The 16,516-nt window shown below is 40.3% G+C and overlaps 1 protein-coding gene across 2 annotated transcripts in view; it reads left to right on the forward strand.

The window, feature by feature from the left end:
• The window catches only part of TTC7A (tetratricopeptide repeat domain 7A), a 168,565-nt gene that overhangs the window by 59,180 nt on the left and 92,869 nt on the right, over positions 1-16,516 (forward strand). For both annotated transcript variants that reach the window (XM_058800754.1, XM_058800756.1), the window contains 3 exons: positions 5,021-5,138; positions 11,053-11,110; positions 14,483-14,555. In XM_058800754.1, the coding sequence (XP_058656737.1) occupies positions 5,021-5,138; positions 11,053-11,110; positions 14,483-14,555 (249 nt within the window). The remainder of the gene's footprint in view (positions 1-5,020; positions 5,139-11,052; positions 11,111-14,482; positions 14,556-16,516) is intronic.

Below are 16,516 nucleotides of genomic sequence, written 5' to 3' on the forward strand. Positions count from 1 at the left end.
ATGTCATGGTGTTTGTGTGTCAGGGGGGTTGGCAGGATGCAGATTTAGAGCTGCATACTCCTGAGGTGACAGCTTACCATTCATTACTTTCACAGGGCACTTCATCAGAGGGTGCTTCTCTCCCCTTCTGTCTGTTGTTGACCCTGCCACTGTAGATAATAAATGCTATGCATGTGCTGGTACCCAGTCACTTAGGAGCCCTGGAGGCACCTGGAAATGCTTAGGTCATAGTGCAGTATGAATAATATTAAAAGATGAAATCTAGTCCCATTACGGAGTTACTCTGCCTGCTGACAGACATCTGAGAGGATCAGCATCACCAGAGAGGCTGCTGAGAAAGCAGGGAAGGGCAAGGAGCTGCTAGGTATTTCTTCTGTCTTTTAGAAGACATGCTTGATTACATCACCACTGCTGTTCTGGGGCAATCCCGTGGGTTTTAGACATTAAAAATGACCAATAATTTTGTCTTCAATACATTGCCTTTGTAAACAAACCACTTTAGCTACAGTGGAGGAAAGGCCTGAGTATTCCTAAGTGCTGGGGGCTGAGTTTACACAGACTAAATTGGTGGGCTTAACAATGGTGACACAGAGAGCAAATGCTGACTAGACCAGCAATAGGAAGCACAGGATTTTTTTTCTGACATACATAACATGATTGGCTTTGTGTGCTGTAAACAGCTGTGGGACAAAACCTTTTCATTAGACTATGCCTTATGGACCACTTTCTTCCTATGCATTTTTCTTCTTATCTTTCTCATTTCACTCTATTTATATTCTTCTCTTTGAATTAGTCTCTGTAGCTACAACCCAGTGTAATTAAAATGCTAAGAGGTCAATTTAACTAGTTAACATCATGTGTAATTTTGTATACATACCCATTCTGTAGGATTTTGATCTTTTAAGTGCTTGGGTATTGTTCAGTGTCATGAGTGTCCAAATTCACCTACTTCATTAACCTTGTCTGCTGTCCTAAGTCCAGTGTCTGCTGTCCTAAGTCCAGATGCATTCCCTACCTCCTCCTTAGTGTGCTCCTCTTTTTTTGGCACATTAAAATGCTGTTTTCATCCTGCTGTACATCGCTGATTTGTTTGTCCTTAGTTACTCTAAATGTATGCTGGTGAGAAGTGCAATTTCTACTTAGTCCTGCAAGCTGTTGATTCAGTGGGGTAGGGCTTGAGCTTTTCTAAAAACAATCTGGGTGGCCGTTGGACACCAGCTGGGTGGCATTAGGCCAGGGGACAGCACCTGCTGTTCTCCACTCCCTTGTCAGTATGCCTCCGGGCTTGGCTTGAGCACACACCAAAACCTGTGGCCAAATAACAGTGGTGGCTGGAACAGCCACTCTCTGTACCAGGGGAAACATCCCTCGGGGTAGCACACCTAGCAACTGTTCTTTTTCTTTCAAATATAAAGGAGGAAGTGAAAGGGGAAAAAAAGCCCAACCAGCCCCAGAGCATTACCATCTCATTGGTGTCAGTTCACAGTTTGGCAGCCTGTCTCTCTCCAGGTGCCAGGTGTTTGCTTTCTGGTGTGATAGAGGGGTTGCTTAGCTAGTGGTTCCAGGTGCCTCCTGACACTTTATATAGCTGGAGTTTAAAATGCAGAAAGTTCTTCTTAGGTTGTTTTTCTCCCATGTTGTCTTTCTTGCATGCAAGTTTTGGAGGCAGGGAGCTTCTCCCTGCAGCCTGGAATGCTGCCTTACTCTCCACTAGCTTTTCAGTGCAAAGTATGTAGAAAAATGTTAGAACAGTAAGGACCAGATTGGAGGGAGGGCTTTGAGACTTCGTTTTTTGTTGCTTCTAAGAGAATAACATGGTAGGCCTTCCCTCCTCCCTTTCTCATCTCCACAGTGCAGACTGAAGGCACCCCATATCTGTAAGGACCCCCCAGATACAGCTTTAGTGGCAGATCACAGCTCAGGTTCACTACTGGTCCCTCATTGGGTGCATGGAGAGGGAGCTTTTATCCAGACTGCAGTCTGGTGGTCCTTGCAGTTTGGTTGGTTACCCCAAATGTGTCCCAAGGGGGTTGTTCCTGTTTCAGGTAGTACTTGCCAGATTCACTGTTGACTAGGCCATCTGCAAGACTGATGCACTGGAGAGTTGAAACATCACAGTGGGTGATGTGAGTGAAAGGTTTGGCTTTTCACACTTGCCCAGAATGACTGAAGAGTAGGAGAATGGGAGAAGAGGGGCAGATGGCTCCCACAGCAGGGCTGGCAGGGAGAAGTGTCTGAGTGCTGTAAGAAGGAAAAGTAAATGTTCTCATAAACAGAACCAGCTGTGCTGGAGTTTGTTGAGGCCACTTATTTTCAAAGCAGACTTCAGCTGACCCAGGTTTGCATTCATAAGAATCTTTGTGGCTGGTCAAAGTGCCATTAGGGTTTAGTATGAATAAATGTTCACAAGAATGTGCTAGAAGTGCTGTTTCAGCCACTCTGAAAAGTTATGGTTTGAATTATTCATTCATTATATTAATCTGATACTGACAGGTGGTCCTGGCTAACTGGCAGGCGGGAAGGCTGAATGGTGCACTACTGATTTGTGCAGTATAGGTATTTCCAGTCAGAAACTGGAATTACCATCAGGTGACCATTCAGAGAAACAATGGAACAAAATCTCTCCAATTTTACCTGTCTTCATTTCAGCTTCAAACTTTTCATTCATTTTTTCCATGCACTCTACCCCTTCTCTTGTTCACTAGTCATTTCAATACCTTGTAGAGCTCTTTTCTTTGTCTAATGGACACTTCTTGGATGAAAGTGTGTGTGGGGAGAAGAGGAGAAACAATAAAGAAAGAGAGTGAGAATATAGCTGTTTATGGTGGCAAAGAGGTGCATAATGAATTTTCAAGCTGCAGAGATTTCATGTCTTATGTAAAAGTTTCTGAGAGATTAAGAATTAAGTTATAATATAGGAGGGGGTTTTGTTGTTCATTTGTGGGGTTTGTTGTTTGGGTTTTTTCTATGTGGCAAGTCATGGCTCACCTCTTCATTGTCCTAGGCTCTGATCCAGGACACATTTCAGTATGTGGCAGGGAAGCTGCTAGGGCTACTGGCAGGTTAAGAAATCTGAAACAAATCTGTCTTCCTGATGTGATCAGAGTTTAAGGGTTCTATCTCAACATTGCTGAAGTCGGTGGGACTATTTCCAGTGGTTGTGGTAATCTTTGGATTGCACCCTCAAAGACAGGCCTTGCAGTTTACTTGGTGAGTCCCAGTATTCCTCAAGAGGTGCTCCTGTGTCAGTTAGTGGCTTCCACAGTCTCAGCTGATGGGGCAATGAGGAGCACTAATGCCTTCAGGAAAGGGTTTGATGGTAACATAGGTGTTGGTTGTTGGACTGACTGATCTGAGGTTTCAGAAATTAGGGAATAATTGTTCTACATCTAGTTTGAATCCTGTGGCCTCAGGGAGTTGCACCAGTGGGAAGAAATTCAAGCAGTGGAGATTTGCTTTTTTCACTTGCAGTTTTCAGCCTTTCTTCAGGTTTATGTTAAAAGTAATTTTCTTCTAATGTTTGCTATCATCTAATAAATCCAGGTGGTTTGTTTATGAAGCCATTAGTTAATGTTGTCACCTGAATGTTTTCAAGTGATGGGATTAGGAGGCTCATTGACAGGATGCTACATCAAGTCAAGTAGATTTTGTTCATAGGTAGTGTATTAACAGATCAGTGCAGAAGGCCAATTTCTTGTCTGATGGTGCATTTTAATTCCAGGTTGTTATGAGTGAGTCATTTTAGATGTTAAGGAGCCATGAGGTGCTGAAGTCTGACAATGCTGAGTATGAAGAGGGCACACATCCACAGTACTTGTGTCTAAACTAGGTGGATTTCCAACAAAAAAAGTACTTTCTCAAAATTAAACAACCCCATCCCATAAAGTCAGTTGTGATGTAATTAAAGTTTCCACAGGGAGGATTTGTCAGATAGTGTAATGGTGTCTGCTTCTTGATTAGGGATGACTCTGATTATGGGTGACAGGATCTGCATACTGTCTTGTACAGAAATGAGATCTTCCTGTAGGCTCTATCTTTCAGGCATTACTTACAAGTTTTGCCAGTGTCTCTCCAACCTACACCTTTCAATGTATATACAGTGTACAGGTCTTTGTCTTTTCTACTCAAAATGGGTGAGTGATATTAATAAGAGTTTAAAGTTAGAAATAAGAAACACTCCATTCTATAATAATATTTAACTTACTCTTTTTATTTAAAATTGCCAGTAACTCTGATTTTACAGATGCTGATAGATATGTGTTGAAAGGAAGGCTGTGGAGAGCAGTCTGTGATGTAGTGGAAGAGACCAGCTTACATATTCCATCACTTTGGAGGCTGATCCTGAGAGATTGTGACTGCTCTCTCCTCCAATCTCTATCTATAATATAAAATGCATTTTCAAGGAAATTGTGTCTTTGCAAAGGATGCAGAAAGCGGTTAGTGCAGCCAGAGCTGCCAAGGTAGTGTGTTAGTTCAGATCAAAATTTATGTTCTGAAATTTCTGCGTCCTTTTGGCAACAGAATTTCAAGCAGCAGCTGAGAGCTTTCAGTGAAGTTAGTGGTTTCTTGTTTTATTCTAATGTTTGAAAAGACAGTAAAATTTGCTAAGGTTTAAAAAAATCAGACAGCAATACTGAATGGTTTTCTTTTGAAGGAAGAAACCTGTTAGACCTTTCAATGCCTTACTAGGATATCATATATGTAGTCCAGCTGATCCAGTGTTTGCATTTTAGGCTGCATGATTGAAGTGTGCCTGAGGGAAGCTATAAAAAAAGATCATGTCCTTGATTAATCTTAAACATCTGGAAAGAGTTTGGTGTGCAAACCCCAAACTTTTCTTAAAACTGTGCATGTGCACCAAGGTCTGCTCATCTGACCTTCTACATTCTCCTTTTTATGAGTGTTCACTGGGATCACTGAAAGCCCTTGTGTGAATGACTCTCAGATCACTTGCAGGTAAGGCTAATGGTGAATTTTATTGGAGGAAATGCCCATAAGTCTTAACCTACCTCTTTTGCAGCTGGAAGAAGCAGAACACTTTGCTAAAATGGTGATAGACCTGGGGGAGGATGCTGGAGAGTCCCTGGCAAAGGGATACCTGGCACTGGGCCTGACATACAGCCTTCAAGCTACTGATGGTGAGTTACTTCTTTGTCAAGTGTGTTACATGGAGAGCATTTGTTCCAAGTCTTCAGTGCAAGCAATTGGAATTTATTGGAAAATCTTCCTTCAGTGCTGACTAGACATTGAAAAGCAATCAGATCACAAGATAAATGGGAATTGTTCACATGCTCAGAGAGCTTCTTCTGTGGTAATTAAAATGAAGTTATTAGGTAAAGGGAGATATGCAGGTCATTACTTAGGGGGTGATTATCTGAGTGTAGCTGACAATGCTTGGTGTGTTTTACTTGAATATTTGTAATACATTTTTTTCACTTAATTTACACAACCAAAAGTCAATTTTTCCATCTGTTTTCATATTTTTGTCACCCACTCATAAATTATAAAGAAATACAATCCAAGAACTGGAGTCAGAAATGCCTCACTTCAGTTCCTGGCATGATACTGATTCCCCACAGAGATTCAACCTCTCTGTGATGGAGTTTCTTTTACTTAGAAGTAAACAAGATAAAAATATCTACCTCGCTGGTACATGTGGATGTTGACTAGAAACAGACCACTGAATGTAATAAGTATTTTATTTTAACTCTGCTTACTTGGATCTTGAATGAGTGGGCAAGGGGCTTCTGCAGATTTGGTGCTTTGTAGGGCTTGATGCGTTTGGGAGAGTTCTAGCTCTGACCTTCATCAAGCTCACAGGTGGGAACAGTCTTTGTTTATTCTGTGACTTCTAACATGGGTAGAAGATATGTTCTAACACATTTTCTTTGAATAATGGCTGAGCTGGTTTGTTTCCTAATGATTTTGGCAGTCATGCCCTCATGCAAGCAATGGCTTTTCTCTCATAGAGGTTCCACAGAAACAAACCAACTATTTCAAAGTTGATTCAGCAAAGAAGCCTGAATCAAAGCTAAATTACTCTATCATGCTATCATGGAATATGCAGGCCTTGCAACTTACACCAGAATTCTGCAAGGCAAGTGTGTGAGAAAGTGTTCTTGTGCTCTTCAATAGCACAGGTTGGTGTAGTTTTTCAGCCAGCCATATCTGATCAGCTGTTCTGAGAACTGCATTTCATCATGGAGGCTTACAGGCACTGCAGCTCTCTCCAGTTCTCCATTTCTCTGCCTCAGAGTAGTTCTCCCTAGAAAGTTCATGTCAAAAAGTATGTCCTTCCTAGCCTGAAGTTTGTCTTACATATATATTTTAAGTCCACTAGGAATAGAGTTCTACTTAACAGCCTAGTTTTTAAGGCATTTTGCATAGACATCATTTAAACTGTTGTAAAGCTATATAAGATCCCATAGACTATTTTCAGGGATAGAAGGTTTTCTATGTCAGCCCCTTATGATCTCTTTGTAAACTTCAGTATGAAAAGAAGGTGGTTTCTAAAGAATGAAGAGGCATGTACTGTACTCTAGCTCTAAAAATATTTTGGTGCAGCAAAATATGAGTTGGAAACTTTTTCTGGAAACCTCCTGAGTTTTCAAGAGACTATTTCAATATTGTGTCCTTTTTAATGTAAAACAAACAGTCTTCACAACAGCTGCCTTGGATTATTTTCAGATTAGCCTCTCATTTATGTTTTGAAACAGTGGAATATATCTGCCTTCTCACTGTATCTCTAGTCTTTAAGACAACAGGACAAGTCACTCAGTATTGGAGGAATGAAGAATATAATTCCATTTTGCAGATTATATTTTAATAAAATGGATTAAGTCCTTCAAAAACATACATATGATGGTCATGAATATGGAACTGTGTTTCACTAGAAAATGTCAAATTTGCACTAGCAAGACATTTTTCATTAGCATTGTTAAAAAATAGCAAATGACAGTGAGGAAGCAAAGGCTAGAACATGCTGAAAGACAGCAGTTCTGTGATGTAATCCTGTCTCATGTTGTCTATCTTGTTTATCATTGTATTTATACCAGTTCTTACTGACATATGCAGACAAGTCAAACATCTATATGTGTGTGTATATATATGAGATTCCTGTAACTTTCTAGTTGAGAAGACTTTCAGTCAATCAGTATTTTCAATAGTAGCTAAGTGTTTGAGACATTTGACCAATTTCCTTCTAAAGCTTTCAGCCTTCCATCCAAGTTAGACTTTCTTATTTAATATAACCTTCTAGTAATTATTTCTCCTCCTGTGTGACAAAGGCACTGAGGAGTTGTATTAAAGCCTTTTCTTTGTGATTTGCAAAAAGCTCCCGTAGGAAGTAAGATTTCCAGAAACTTATGCTGGAAAGCTTCCTTATTCTTAATGTTTAATTACATGTTTCTTGAAATAAGTCTCATTGAAGTAGCTAAAAGATGTGTCCTCAGAGGAAGTCATTGACACTTTTACTCTTTTTTCCTCCGTCTTAGAAGCCCAAGCCTCCTGTGCATAGTTAATGTTCATTTTCTGCAGATCACTTTCCAATGTCAGTTGTCAATGACAACAGCAAACCATTCCTCTTCCTCCCATACTTCCAGTTTTGACATAAGCTGTATTGTCAACTTTTCCTCCCTTAGGTCTGGTGAAGAATTCACTGAAGACAGGGAAAGGTGACATGAATTTACCAAAGGCTGAAGAGGAAAGACTAGGTTGAGAATGTATTGTGAAATACAAGTGCTGTTCTTACCTCACATCACCATCTCACAAATTGTGAAATCTTTTTATATGTAACAGTCCCTCATTCTTTTTTCAGAGATTGTGCTGTATCTCTGTTTTCATTTAGAATTTTGGTAGAAGGTCATGGATCAGGGACTGAATTAGAAACTCGTTGTATCAGTCTTTGTGGATTTCAGTCAGTGTACTGATAGCACTGGTTAATGTTAAGCCCCCCCCCACCCCCCCCCCCCCACCCCGAAGTCAATAAATTATTAGTGAACAAACTTGGTCTTTACTTTTGGAAATAACAGTGCATGCCATTTTTAATTATAATTCTGGGTGCTTAAAATGTATGTTGTGCCATATTAGATGTCTTAAGGGAATAATTTCTGAAACTCAGTCATATTTGCAAAAGGGTGCATATATGTAATTATTTTAGTTTGGATCAGAAATTTATTTATGAAGTCCATTTATCTGTCATCTCGACTTCTTACATTGTGAGTCACATACAGGAACAGTTTTGCACATTACAAACTGAATCCTTTCCCACAAAACAAATGTTTTACATAAATAGACCTGACTGTGCTTCAGCTGCTAATGGGTGCTCAATCCATTGGACAAGATTAGAACTAGATTCCTGTCCCCATGATTGTAGAGTTGATTCTGATCCTTGGCACTGTTTCATTTCATGCATTCACTACTCCTTCTGTGCTCTAACTGCTTTTACTAACACAGAGCTTGTCGTCCTTTGTTTCTAAATGTGATCCAGAGCTTTATGTGTAGGTACAAAATGCTGCTGAAGAGCCTATTGAATTTTAGTAAGGCTGAAGCTGCTTTAAAAACCCAGATTGCTTCAGAAAATAAATCTTGGGCTGCTCAAGTGGCATTTGCAAAAGTCTTACAGGTTTCAGAAGCCCTCCTGTGCCACTCTTCCATTGGTCAGACTGCTTTTGGAGCTTATTTTAATCTTAGTAATAAGTAATATTTTGTTTTAGTTGATGGAACTGCAGCAGCCATGCTGGCAGGAAGTAAAGTTAGGTAGGGATTGAAGAATTCTTTGGTACCATTTACCTGGGAGAATAGAGCACAAATTTTAAAAGTTTAATCAGACGCACCAGGCTCTGTTTCCTTAGTGCAAACTTTTCTTTGTCTGAAGTGAGAGTTTCTCAGTGATACAAGTGGGTTGCAGATTTCTTTGAATAATTCAGGGGTAGGGTATCTGCAATATCTTGGGGCAGCCTGTTTCAGAGTCTTGCCACTCTCCTAGTAAAGAATTTCTTCCTGTGTATAATCGAAATCTTCCCTCTTCTAGTTTAAAAGCATTGCCCCTTGTCCTGTCTTTATAGGACCTGGTAAAAAAAATAACTGTCTTTCTTAAAAACCCCCTTGAAGTATTAAGAGATCCTCCCTTGACCCTTCTCCAGACTGAAAAATGACAACTCTCTCGACTTTTCTGTATAGGAGACGTCTTCCAGCCCTCCAGCCATTTTCATGGCCCTTTTTTGGATTTGTTCCAATGGAACCACATCTTCTGTTGGGGATGCCAAGCTGCACACAGCATTCCAACTTTGTGGTAGCTGAAGATGCAGTCCATATTGTGGGTGGTGGCAGTCACATGCTGTTTCCCAGTAATGCAGAGGCAAAGCTGACTAGTTACAGAGTAATCCCATCATTTCCACAACATATTTTGTGTTCTTTCTAACTACAAACTGAACATTAGTCAAATGTCTTAACAGGTGGAAGCTCGAAGTTCTAGTTTTTCCATTTGGTGTTTAATTTAAGGGACAAATGGCAATATTTCTTTCAGTCTTTCTTACTGTGTGACATCTTCAGAATTGCTCTGTAACTTAAAGAATGGTAGTTTCCATGAGAAACAGAATGTCAGATTTTTTTCTGTAGGGATGTTTATAGGTATGATCAAATCCTTTCCAATGTCTCCTCAGGCATTTTTGTTTACATCAATCTTGGTTCTTTAATTTATTTCCAAATTTTCTTCCTTTGTTACCTTTATCCAGTATTTTGCAGCCTGATTTAAGGCTACTGAGAGTGATATGTTTTTAATAGATGCTGCATTTTACATAAAAGTCTATGTCTTAAAATTTATTATTTAAAATACAAATTTTTGGATAAGTTTTTTATCTTAGAGTAGGTTTTGTGGCCTAAGCAAGTTCTGATCTTTATGATTAGGAAATCCTGAAGATTGCTGTTTCTCCCAAATGAACCAGGTATTCTGAAGAACTGTTGGAAGATGTAGAAGTACAAAAGGTCTGATCACTATAGCTACTGCAACAAATAATTTACTTACAAAATTTCACTCACTGGCATATTGCAGAATGCAAAGAAACTGGTTACATTTGCAGGTCTTGCAGAAGAACACATCTCTTCTTAATAACTTTTAAGAATACTTGAATTTCACTGGGTTTGTTGCATAATTATATACTACTTAGTAACTTGCTATTTTGGAGCATACAGTGACTTGATGTATCAATTCAGATACATTCATGGTGAGGTTTGCTGATGGATTAACTACTCATCTCTTCCTTATGCTGTTGATCAATACCTCTCAATTTCAGGATAGGCAGAACAAGAAACAGCTGCCATGCAAGAACCAGAACAAGACAGCCAATGCATTTCTAAAAATCATCACTAGGTTTCCAGATGTTTTGCATCTGAGAAAGCCATGTTCCTTTAAGCTCTTCCTCTGTTCCTGATGATCTTGATTCTTCTCTTCCTTTTCTGGTTTTAGGTAGGAATTAATTTATACAGTGATACATGTGTGTACTGGGCAGGATCCATTAATCAAGCAATTAGAGGCATGGAAGAAGGGCATTAGTGGCTAATGCCACATCTGAAGTAACCTGAAGTCTGTTGTGGTCTCAAAGATGGTGGTGTTTTGTCACAGAGCTGTGAGTTTGGCTGCTGGTGTTCCCAGTTACACCTGCAGCACCATCCTATGAAGATGGTGGTGAATGTGTGCATTCTGTACACATACTGTACCTGAATCAGAATGTGATGCAGGTTACTGCTTGTAGCATTTGAAGCAGTCTGGCTGAGGACCTGTTATTTTCTTGGTATCTGGTTAGTGTTTGACCCCTTCTCCCAGCCCCCTTCAGTGGCATATATAAATAAAAAATGCTTCAGTATTTCAAACAAAGGACTTAAAATAATCTTTAATAAAAATGAATTTAAGAATTCATGTCGAAATGAGCACATGCCCAAACACACAGAGATTTCCATACTGTTTATGCTCCCAGTTTGGATACTCCATATATTTATTTATTTGATCTGAAACATTGAATTAACACTTAAATGGTATTGTATCTTGTCCTACAGCTACTCTAAAGAGCACTCAGGATGAATTAAACAAGAAAGCACTTCAATCTTTGGAGAGGTGAGTAGGAATTTTGCAGATACTTGCTTTGTGCATTTTTTTTCATTAATTCAGAATTTTTTTTTTCTTTTTATGTTTCTTTTTCCTCTGTGTAAGGCTTCTGTGCTGGAAGGTTTGAAAACAGTTCATTAGATTTCAGCAGTAGTCTGTCAAAACCATTTTTGTGATGGCTAAATGCAGTGATTATTTGATTGAACATCCAAGGTAAGAGTACTGCCACCTTACAGAAAAAAACCTTAGCCCCAAATTAGCTGCAGTGAGATCTACAGTGCTCGGAGATGCAGCTTCCTCACATGATGCCAGCTGGCAGACGTGGAAAGCTAATTTTGTCTCAATTCCTGTGTGAAGCAGGCTTAAAATCCTATTTCCATCATGGTGGGAAAGTACCTCCACCATCAGGGTGTAAGCAGCTATGGGTGACCTGGCACCAGGGCACCTAGGGGAGAGAATAATTGCTGTCCTAATGAGTGTTTAAATCAGCTGTTTTTTGAAGAGGAGGTTCTAGAGCTAGTGGAACAAAGCAGGCACCACTCACCTCTCCTTCATCCCTATATTTTTGGGGAAAACTGATACAATGGCTGCACTCTGGAAGCAACTGTGCACTCTTGTGCAACTACACTTGAGACCTCAAGTACAACTGCTTGATTTAAAACCTTTTTTTGTCCATTCTGTGGAGTAGAGCATTAATGTGTGAGCTTCCTGACTGATATGATTAAATTACACCACCCAAAATACACTACGTGGTGTTCAGGCAGTTACTTACATTTGTACAATTACATTCACAATTTACAACCCACTGTGAATGTAGATGCCTACAGACTATAGATAGCAATTAAATGGAAGCTTATGTGCCCCAAGTCTTGGGCTGAAGGATCTAATTCTGAGTTTATTGTTGTCATAATTACATAAGTGAAGAAAACTTGAGATCTCTGGTATCTCAAAGTACAGATTTAACAATTTGAACAATGTTAAAAGATCTTAGCTGTTTTGCTGATGCTGACCAAGAAGGAGCCCAGCATGTTTGTCTTACACTGGTTTTGTAGTGAGTGCAAGAACTGAAACCACAGATACGATTCTGGGTGTTTACCTGATGGAGATCTGAGAGGGAAAACTTCTAAAAGCCATTTATTCATTCACTATTTGGATGCAGAGTGTACTTTTACTTTTAAGTCACACTAGTTTGTGGACTCCAGTGTCATACATAAACTGCTGACCAGTTTTAAGGAATTGTGGTGCTGCACTGCTTTTCAGCTTCCTTGTTTTTTATCCTGTGACCTTTCTCATTGGCTGTGACTTGTTTTCATGGTATCTTTACCTAGGAGGCAGACAAGCTTCTAGCCAAACATTAGTTATTCAAACATCAGCCAACAGGAATGTGACAGTGAGCTGATTACTAGTGTTTTCTAAATGCCTAAGTTTGGTTTCCTTCCTTTTTGTACCTTTCTTGCTTTTTGTCTTTTTTTGAAGAGCCTGTTTGATCTCTCAGGCCATAGTTTGGCCTGTAGTCATCTCAGTAAGGGGCCTTTTCAGCTGGAAGATTGCACCAAATGTTTTTCTAATTCCTTCTGAGGAAAATGAGCAGTAAAGTAACAATCCTTTGTTTCTTTCCAAAAGCACCATTAATTTCATCTGCTATATTCTTGTGAACCTTCCCCTGTTACTCATTGCTGGAGAGGCTACTGAAGGTTTCACAAGAGACACTTTGTAAAGAGGTGACTCACCCTGTCTAACACCTTAGGGCAAAGCTGGGTTCTACCTTGTGGAGTTTTGTTGTTTGTTGCAATCTTGGGGGGGGTTGGGGATTTTTTTTGGTTGGGGGGGTTGTGACTGTTTGGGAGGTTTTTTGTATTTTTTGAAGTGGAAGGAGAAATTAGTGACTCACCTGTACTAATTGCACATTGATGTCTTTGGCATTGCTTCAGAACACTTGAGTGCCACCTTGATTTAGAGAGTTACAGGACATATTCAGTCCATACTAAATTAATTTGTTCTAGAGCTTTTAGTTATAAAAATGAGCTTCAAAATCTTCTTGCTCACAGGCCAAGATGGTATTTGAAAAGTGACTGCCATTAAAATGGTGTGTGGTTTGTTTCCTGAAGGAATTATTTTATTGCTACTTGTTTATTATTAGCAAATCAATAGTTTTGGCATGGGTTTTAACCACCAGTGTTGTCAGCCTGTCATTTCTCCCTCATAAGGACATTAATTGTGCTCACTTTGGGCCTGGCAGTGCAGGTGCAGGCTTCCCTGGTGTCCTGGAATGCAGCCCAGAAAAAGGTCAGGAAATGTTAATTGGCTATGAGGGACCTTCCTCTTCCCCATTTCTCCCATGTGAAATGGTTTCCCTGTGCTGCAGAGCTGTGAGTGAGCTCTGTGAGTCACAAGGGGAGAATCCACTGGCTCCTGGAGTGGGCTGCCAGGTGGCATCAGCTGCTGCCCCACCTTTGCTCCTAGATTGGGTTCCCTCAGACACTATCCCAGCATTGCCTTGGTTAATGGCTTCTCCACAGGCTAGCAAATTCACACTGCAGTTTTGTGCCTGGCATAGTCTGAGAGGGGACAGTTCTGCCTAGGCTGTCCATCCCTGTTCCCTTGTTCCCTGCCTTGTACACAACTTTGTTAAAGGCCTGCACATCTGGTTCTGGAGACACTGCAGCCTTCTCTAGCCAAGGCTTCAGTGTAGTGCCTGCTGTGGGCTGGAAGGGGTATCTCAGAGTCCAAGCTTGACAAGTAAGGGCCTTGGTGTTGGTCCAGGCACAGCTCCTGTCATCAAGTCATTCCTCCCTCAGTGTCTTCCCTTTCCAAATTAGGAGTCTGCTAATTAACTAGGAGTCAAAAATTAAACTAGAAGCTGCAGGGTGGAGAATGTTTTGTATGTTTGAGCACCAGTTTGTGTCACAGGCTCCTGATCTTTAGTCCTCTACATGCTCATAGTGATTACTTTTTCAGTGTTAATCCAACCCTCTCTTAATGTTTGAAAAGTGGCAGTATAGGAACAACTTAGACAACTGTGTCTATCACCTGAATTACTTAAAATAATGCTTTGATAGGTTTGTTATGCACTCAGAGCTGCTTTTTCCATATTAGTTATCCAAGTTCCAAAATATTAAGTGGCATTTAATAAAGGAGCATGTAAGTTGTATAACATCCTGGCAGCTGTGTTTCTCATATGTTTTCCTGGGATTCTGGCTTAGCCAGAGCAGCACTGTTCTGCTTTTTGTCTAGTTTCAGTGTGCTCCCCATTACTGGACTAGTTTTCTGTGGGGGAAGACTGGGTTTTGTTCTGCGCTAATGTGACTCATGGTGAAGGAGTTCTGCAAAGTGCAATCTAACAGTCGCTTTTCTTTCTGTCTTATGTGGTTGTCCTTAAAGAGCACATGACCTGGCCCCTGAAGATCACCAGATCATCCTCTACCTGTCACTGCAGCTGGCTCTTGTCAGACAGGTATGTGAAATATTTGGAAATCACTGGGTCATGGGAGGATGGAAGGACAGTCCAGTTGAACAAGACCCAGGCTTGCTAAACAGGGTCCCTTCCTTCCTGCGTTGTAACCGGTGACAAGCAGTCAGAATATGTTTATGTAAAATATTTTTTAATTCTTACTCTAAAAATAATAATTCTATGGCACATGGAATGGCCTTCCCTGGGGAATGTGTTCAGCTCTAACTCCTGAGCAGCCTTGGAGCAGCCTTGTGTGTGTGGGATGAGGAGGTATGTTTGTTGCTGCTCCCTGGTGTCCCTGTCCCGCACAGGCCGCTCCAGAGGCTGTCCCGTTGTGCCCGGCTCAGTGCGGTGCCAGATCGCGCGCTGGGATCGCTTTATTCCAAACTTGGGCACGTTTGACGCCAGGCTCTGACGCGTACTGGAGCTCTGCAGAGAGTGGGATTAGTTGGCATTTGAATGCTGCTGCAGGTGTTAACTCATAAAAGTGAAGCTGATCAGAAAATGCTCTGCACTGCCTTTCAAAAAAAAAAACCCAACCACTTGGGCTGTGCTTTATTTTTCTGCCCCTTTTTCTTAAAACTGGGGTGTTGTATTTCTCTGTCCTTTCTGTTTAAAAGCTAAAGTCTTTATTGGAGTGGCTTCTGTTTTTTAAATACCTCTCTAGCTAGATTTGAAATTTCATCATTGTAGTTTCTTTCTTTGGCAGGCCTTCTGCTTGCTGCAGTTTGCTCTCCCTAGTCTACACTATGGAGTTGAACAGTTGGGTATTTCTTACTTTCCTGAGCTAATTAGGGGAGCTGTGTGTTCATTAGGTTAAACTAATTGTTCCAAGAGAGCACCCTCTTGATAATGTCACTTTTGTAACCCTTTCATAATGAGAGCAGTGTGCTGTGAGCCTGCAATAAGAAAGGATAATTAAAATGGCTTATTTAACTTTCTCATCTGCCTACTAGCTGCTTTATGATGCAGTTTGCTCAGGGTCTTTCATTAAAAAACACCCAGCTACCCTTTTTTCTCTCACAGCTTTTGCCTCATAGGGAGATGGTTTGATTTGCTACCTCTTCTGCTTGCCATGAGTAAAGAATTACAGCTTTTCAGCTGAAATATCCTGAAAAATAAAATGAAGATTTCTGTGGTCATTGATTTTTTGTTGTTTTCACTGTTACTGGCATTTTAACTCTTTCTTTTTTTTTCTAGTTGTAGCCTGTCTTTGCCATGTTGTTTCATCTCTCTTGTTGCTTCATTTCCCTTCCCTCCTGTTCTTTCTATTCAGTCTCTTGTCCCCATGTTCACTTTCCTCTTTTGTCTAGTTCACCTGTGTGTTTTCATCCCCGATGTTATGCCAGTCGCCTCTGCTCCCACAGCTGTGTGATCTCAGTGTATTGTGTAGTGTCAGCCTGACCCCTGCCATGGTGCTCCTGCTCTTCTCCCATCAAGTGAGATATAAATCTTTAATGCATGCTTGGACAGAGAGGAGATACCTGAGACTTCTGTATTTTTAGACTGCTGTAAAATACCCTACTCTTCTTTTGCCAGTTTACTTAATGATAAACATTTGGTAATGCATTTTTAATATACTTAATTATTTAAAGTATCTAATATATTCTCTTTCTGATTAACTGAAAGAAAATGATACCTTTTTTGATAGATTGCATTAACTATTGAACATCACAGTTAGGGCTTTCATCAGGCAATGCTATAATACCAATAAATCAGGCCTTTTCTGCATAGTAGGTTATAATATAATATAATACCTTAGTGTTTTGCTCAACAAATAGACCTTTTTGTTTCCATAGTCAGGGTCAATAAATAAGGTAACTGTACCCAGCATTGAAAAATATAGGTATCAGCTTGCATAGATAAGACAGTGTTTTCATGGAACAAAGCAAGAGAGGCAGCTGACCAGTAGAGTGCCAAGCAAAGCTGGAGCAATTAATCTTCCTTGGAAGGCTGTAAAATAT

Source organism: Ammospiza caudacuta, chromosome 3 (genome assembly GCF_027887145.1).
Source record: "Ammospiza caudacuta isolate bAmmCau1 chromosome 3, bAmmCau1.pri, whole genome shotgun sequence".
Lineage (NCBI taxonomy): Eukaryota > Metazoa > Chordata > Aves > Passeriformes > Passerellidae > Ammospiza > Ammospiza caudacuta.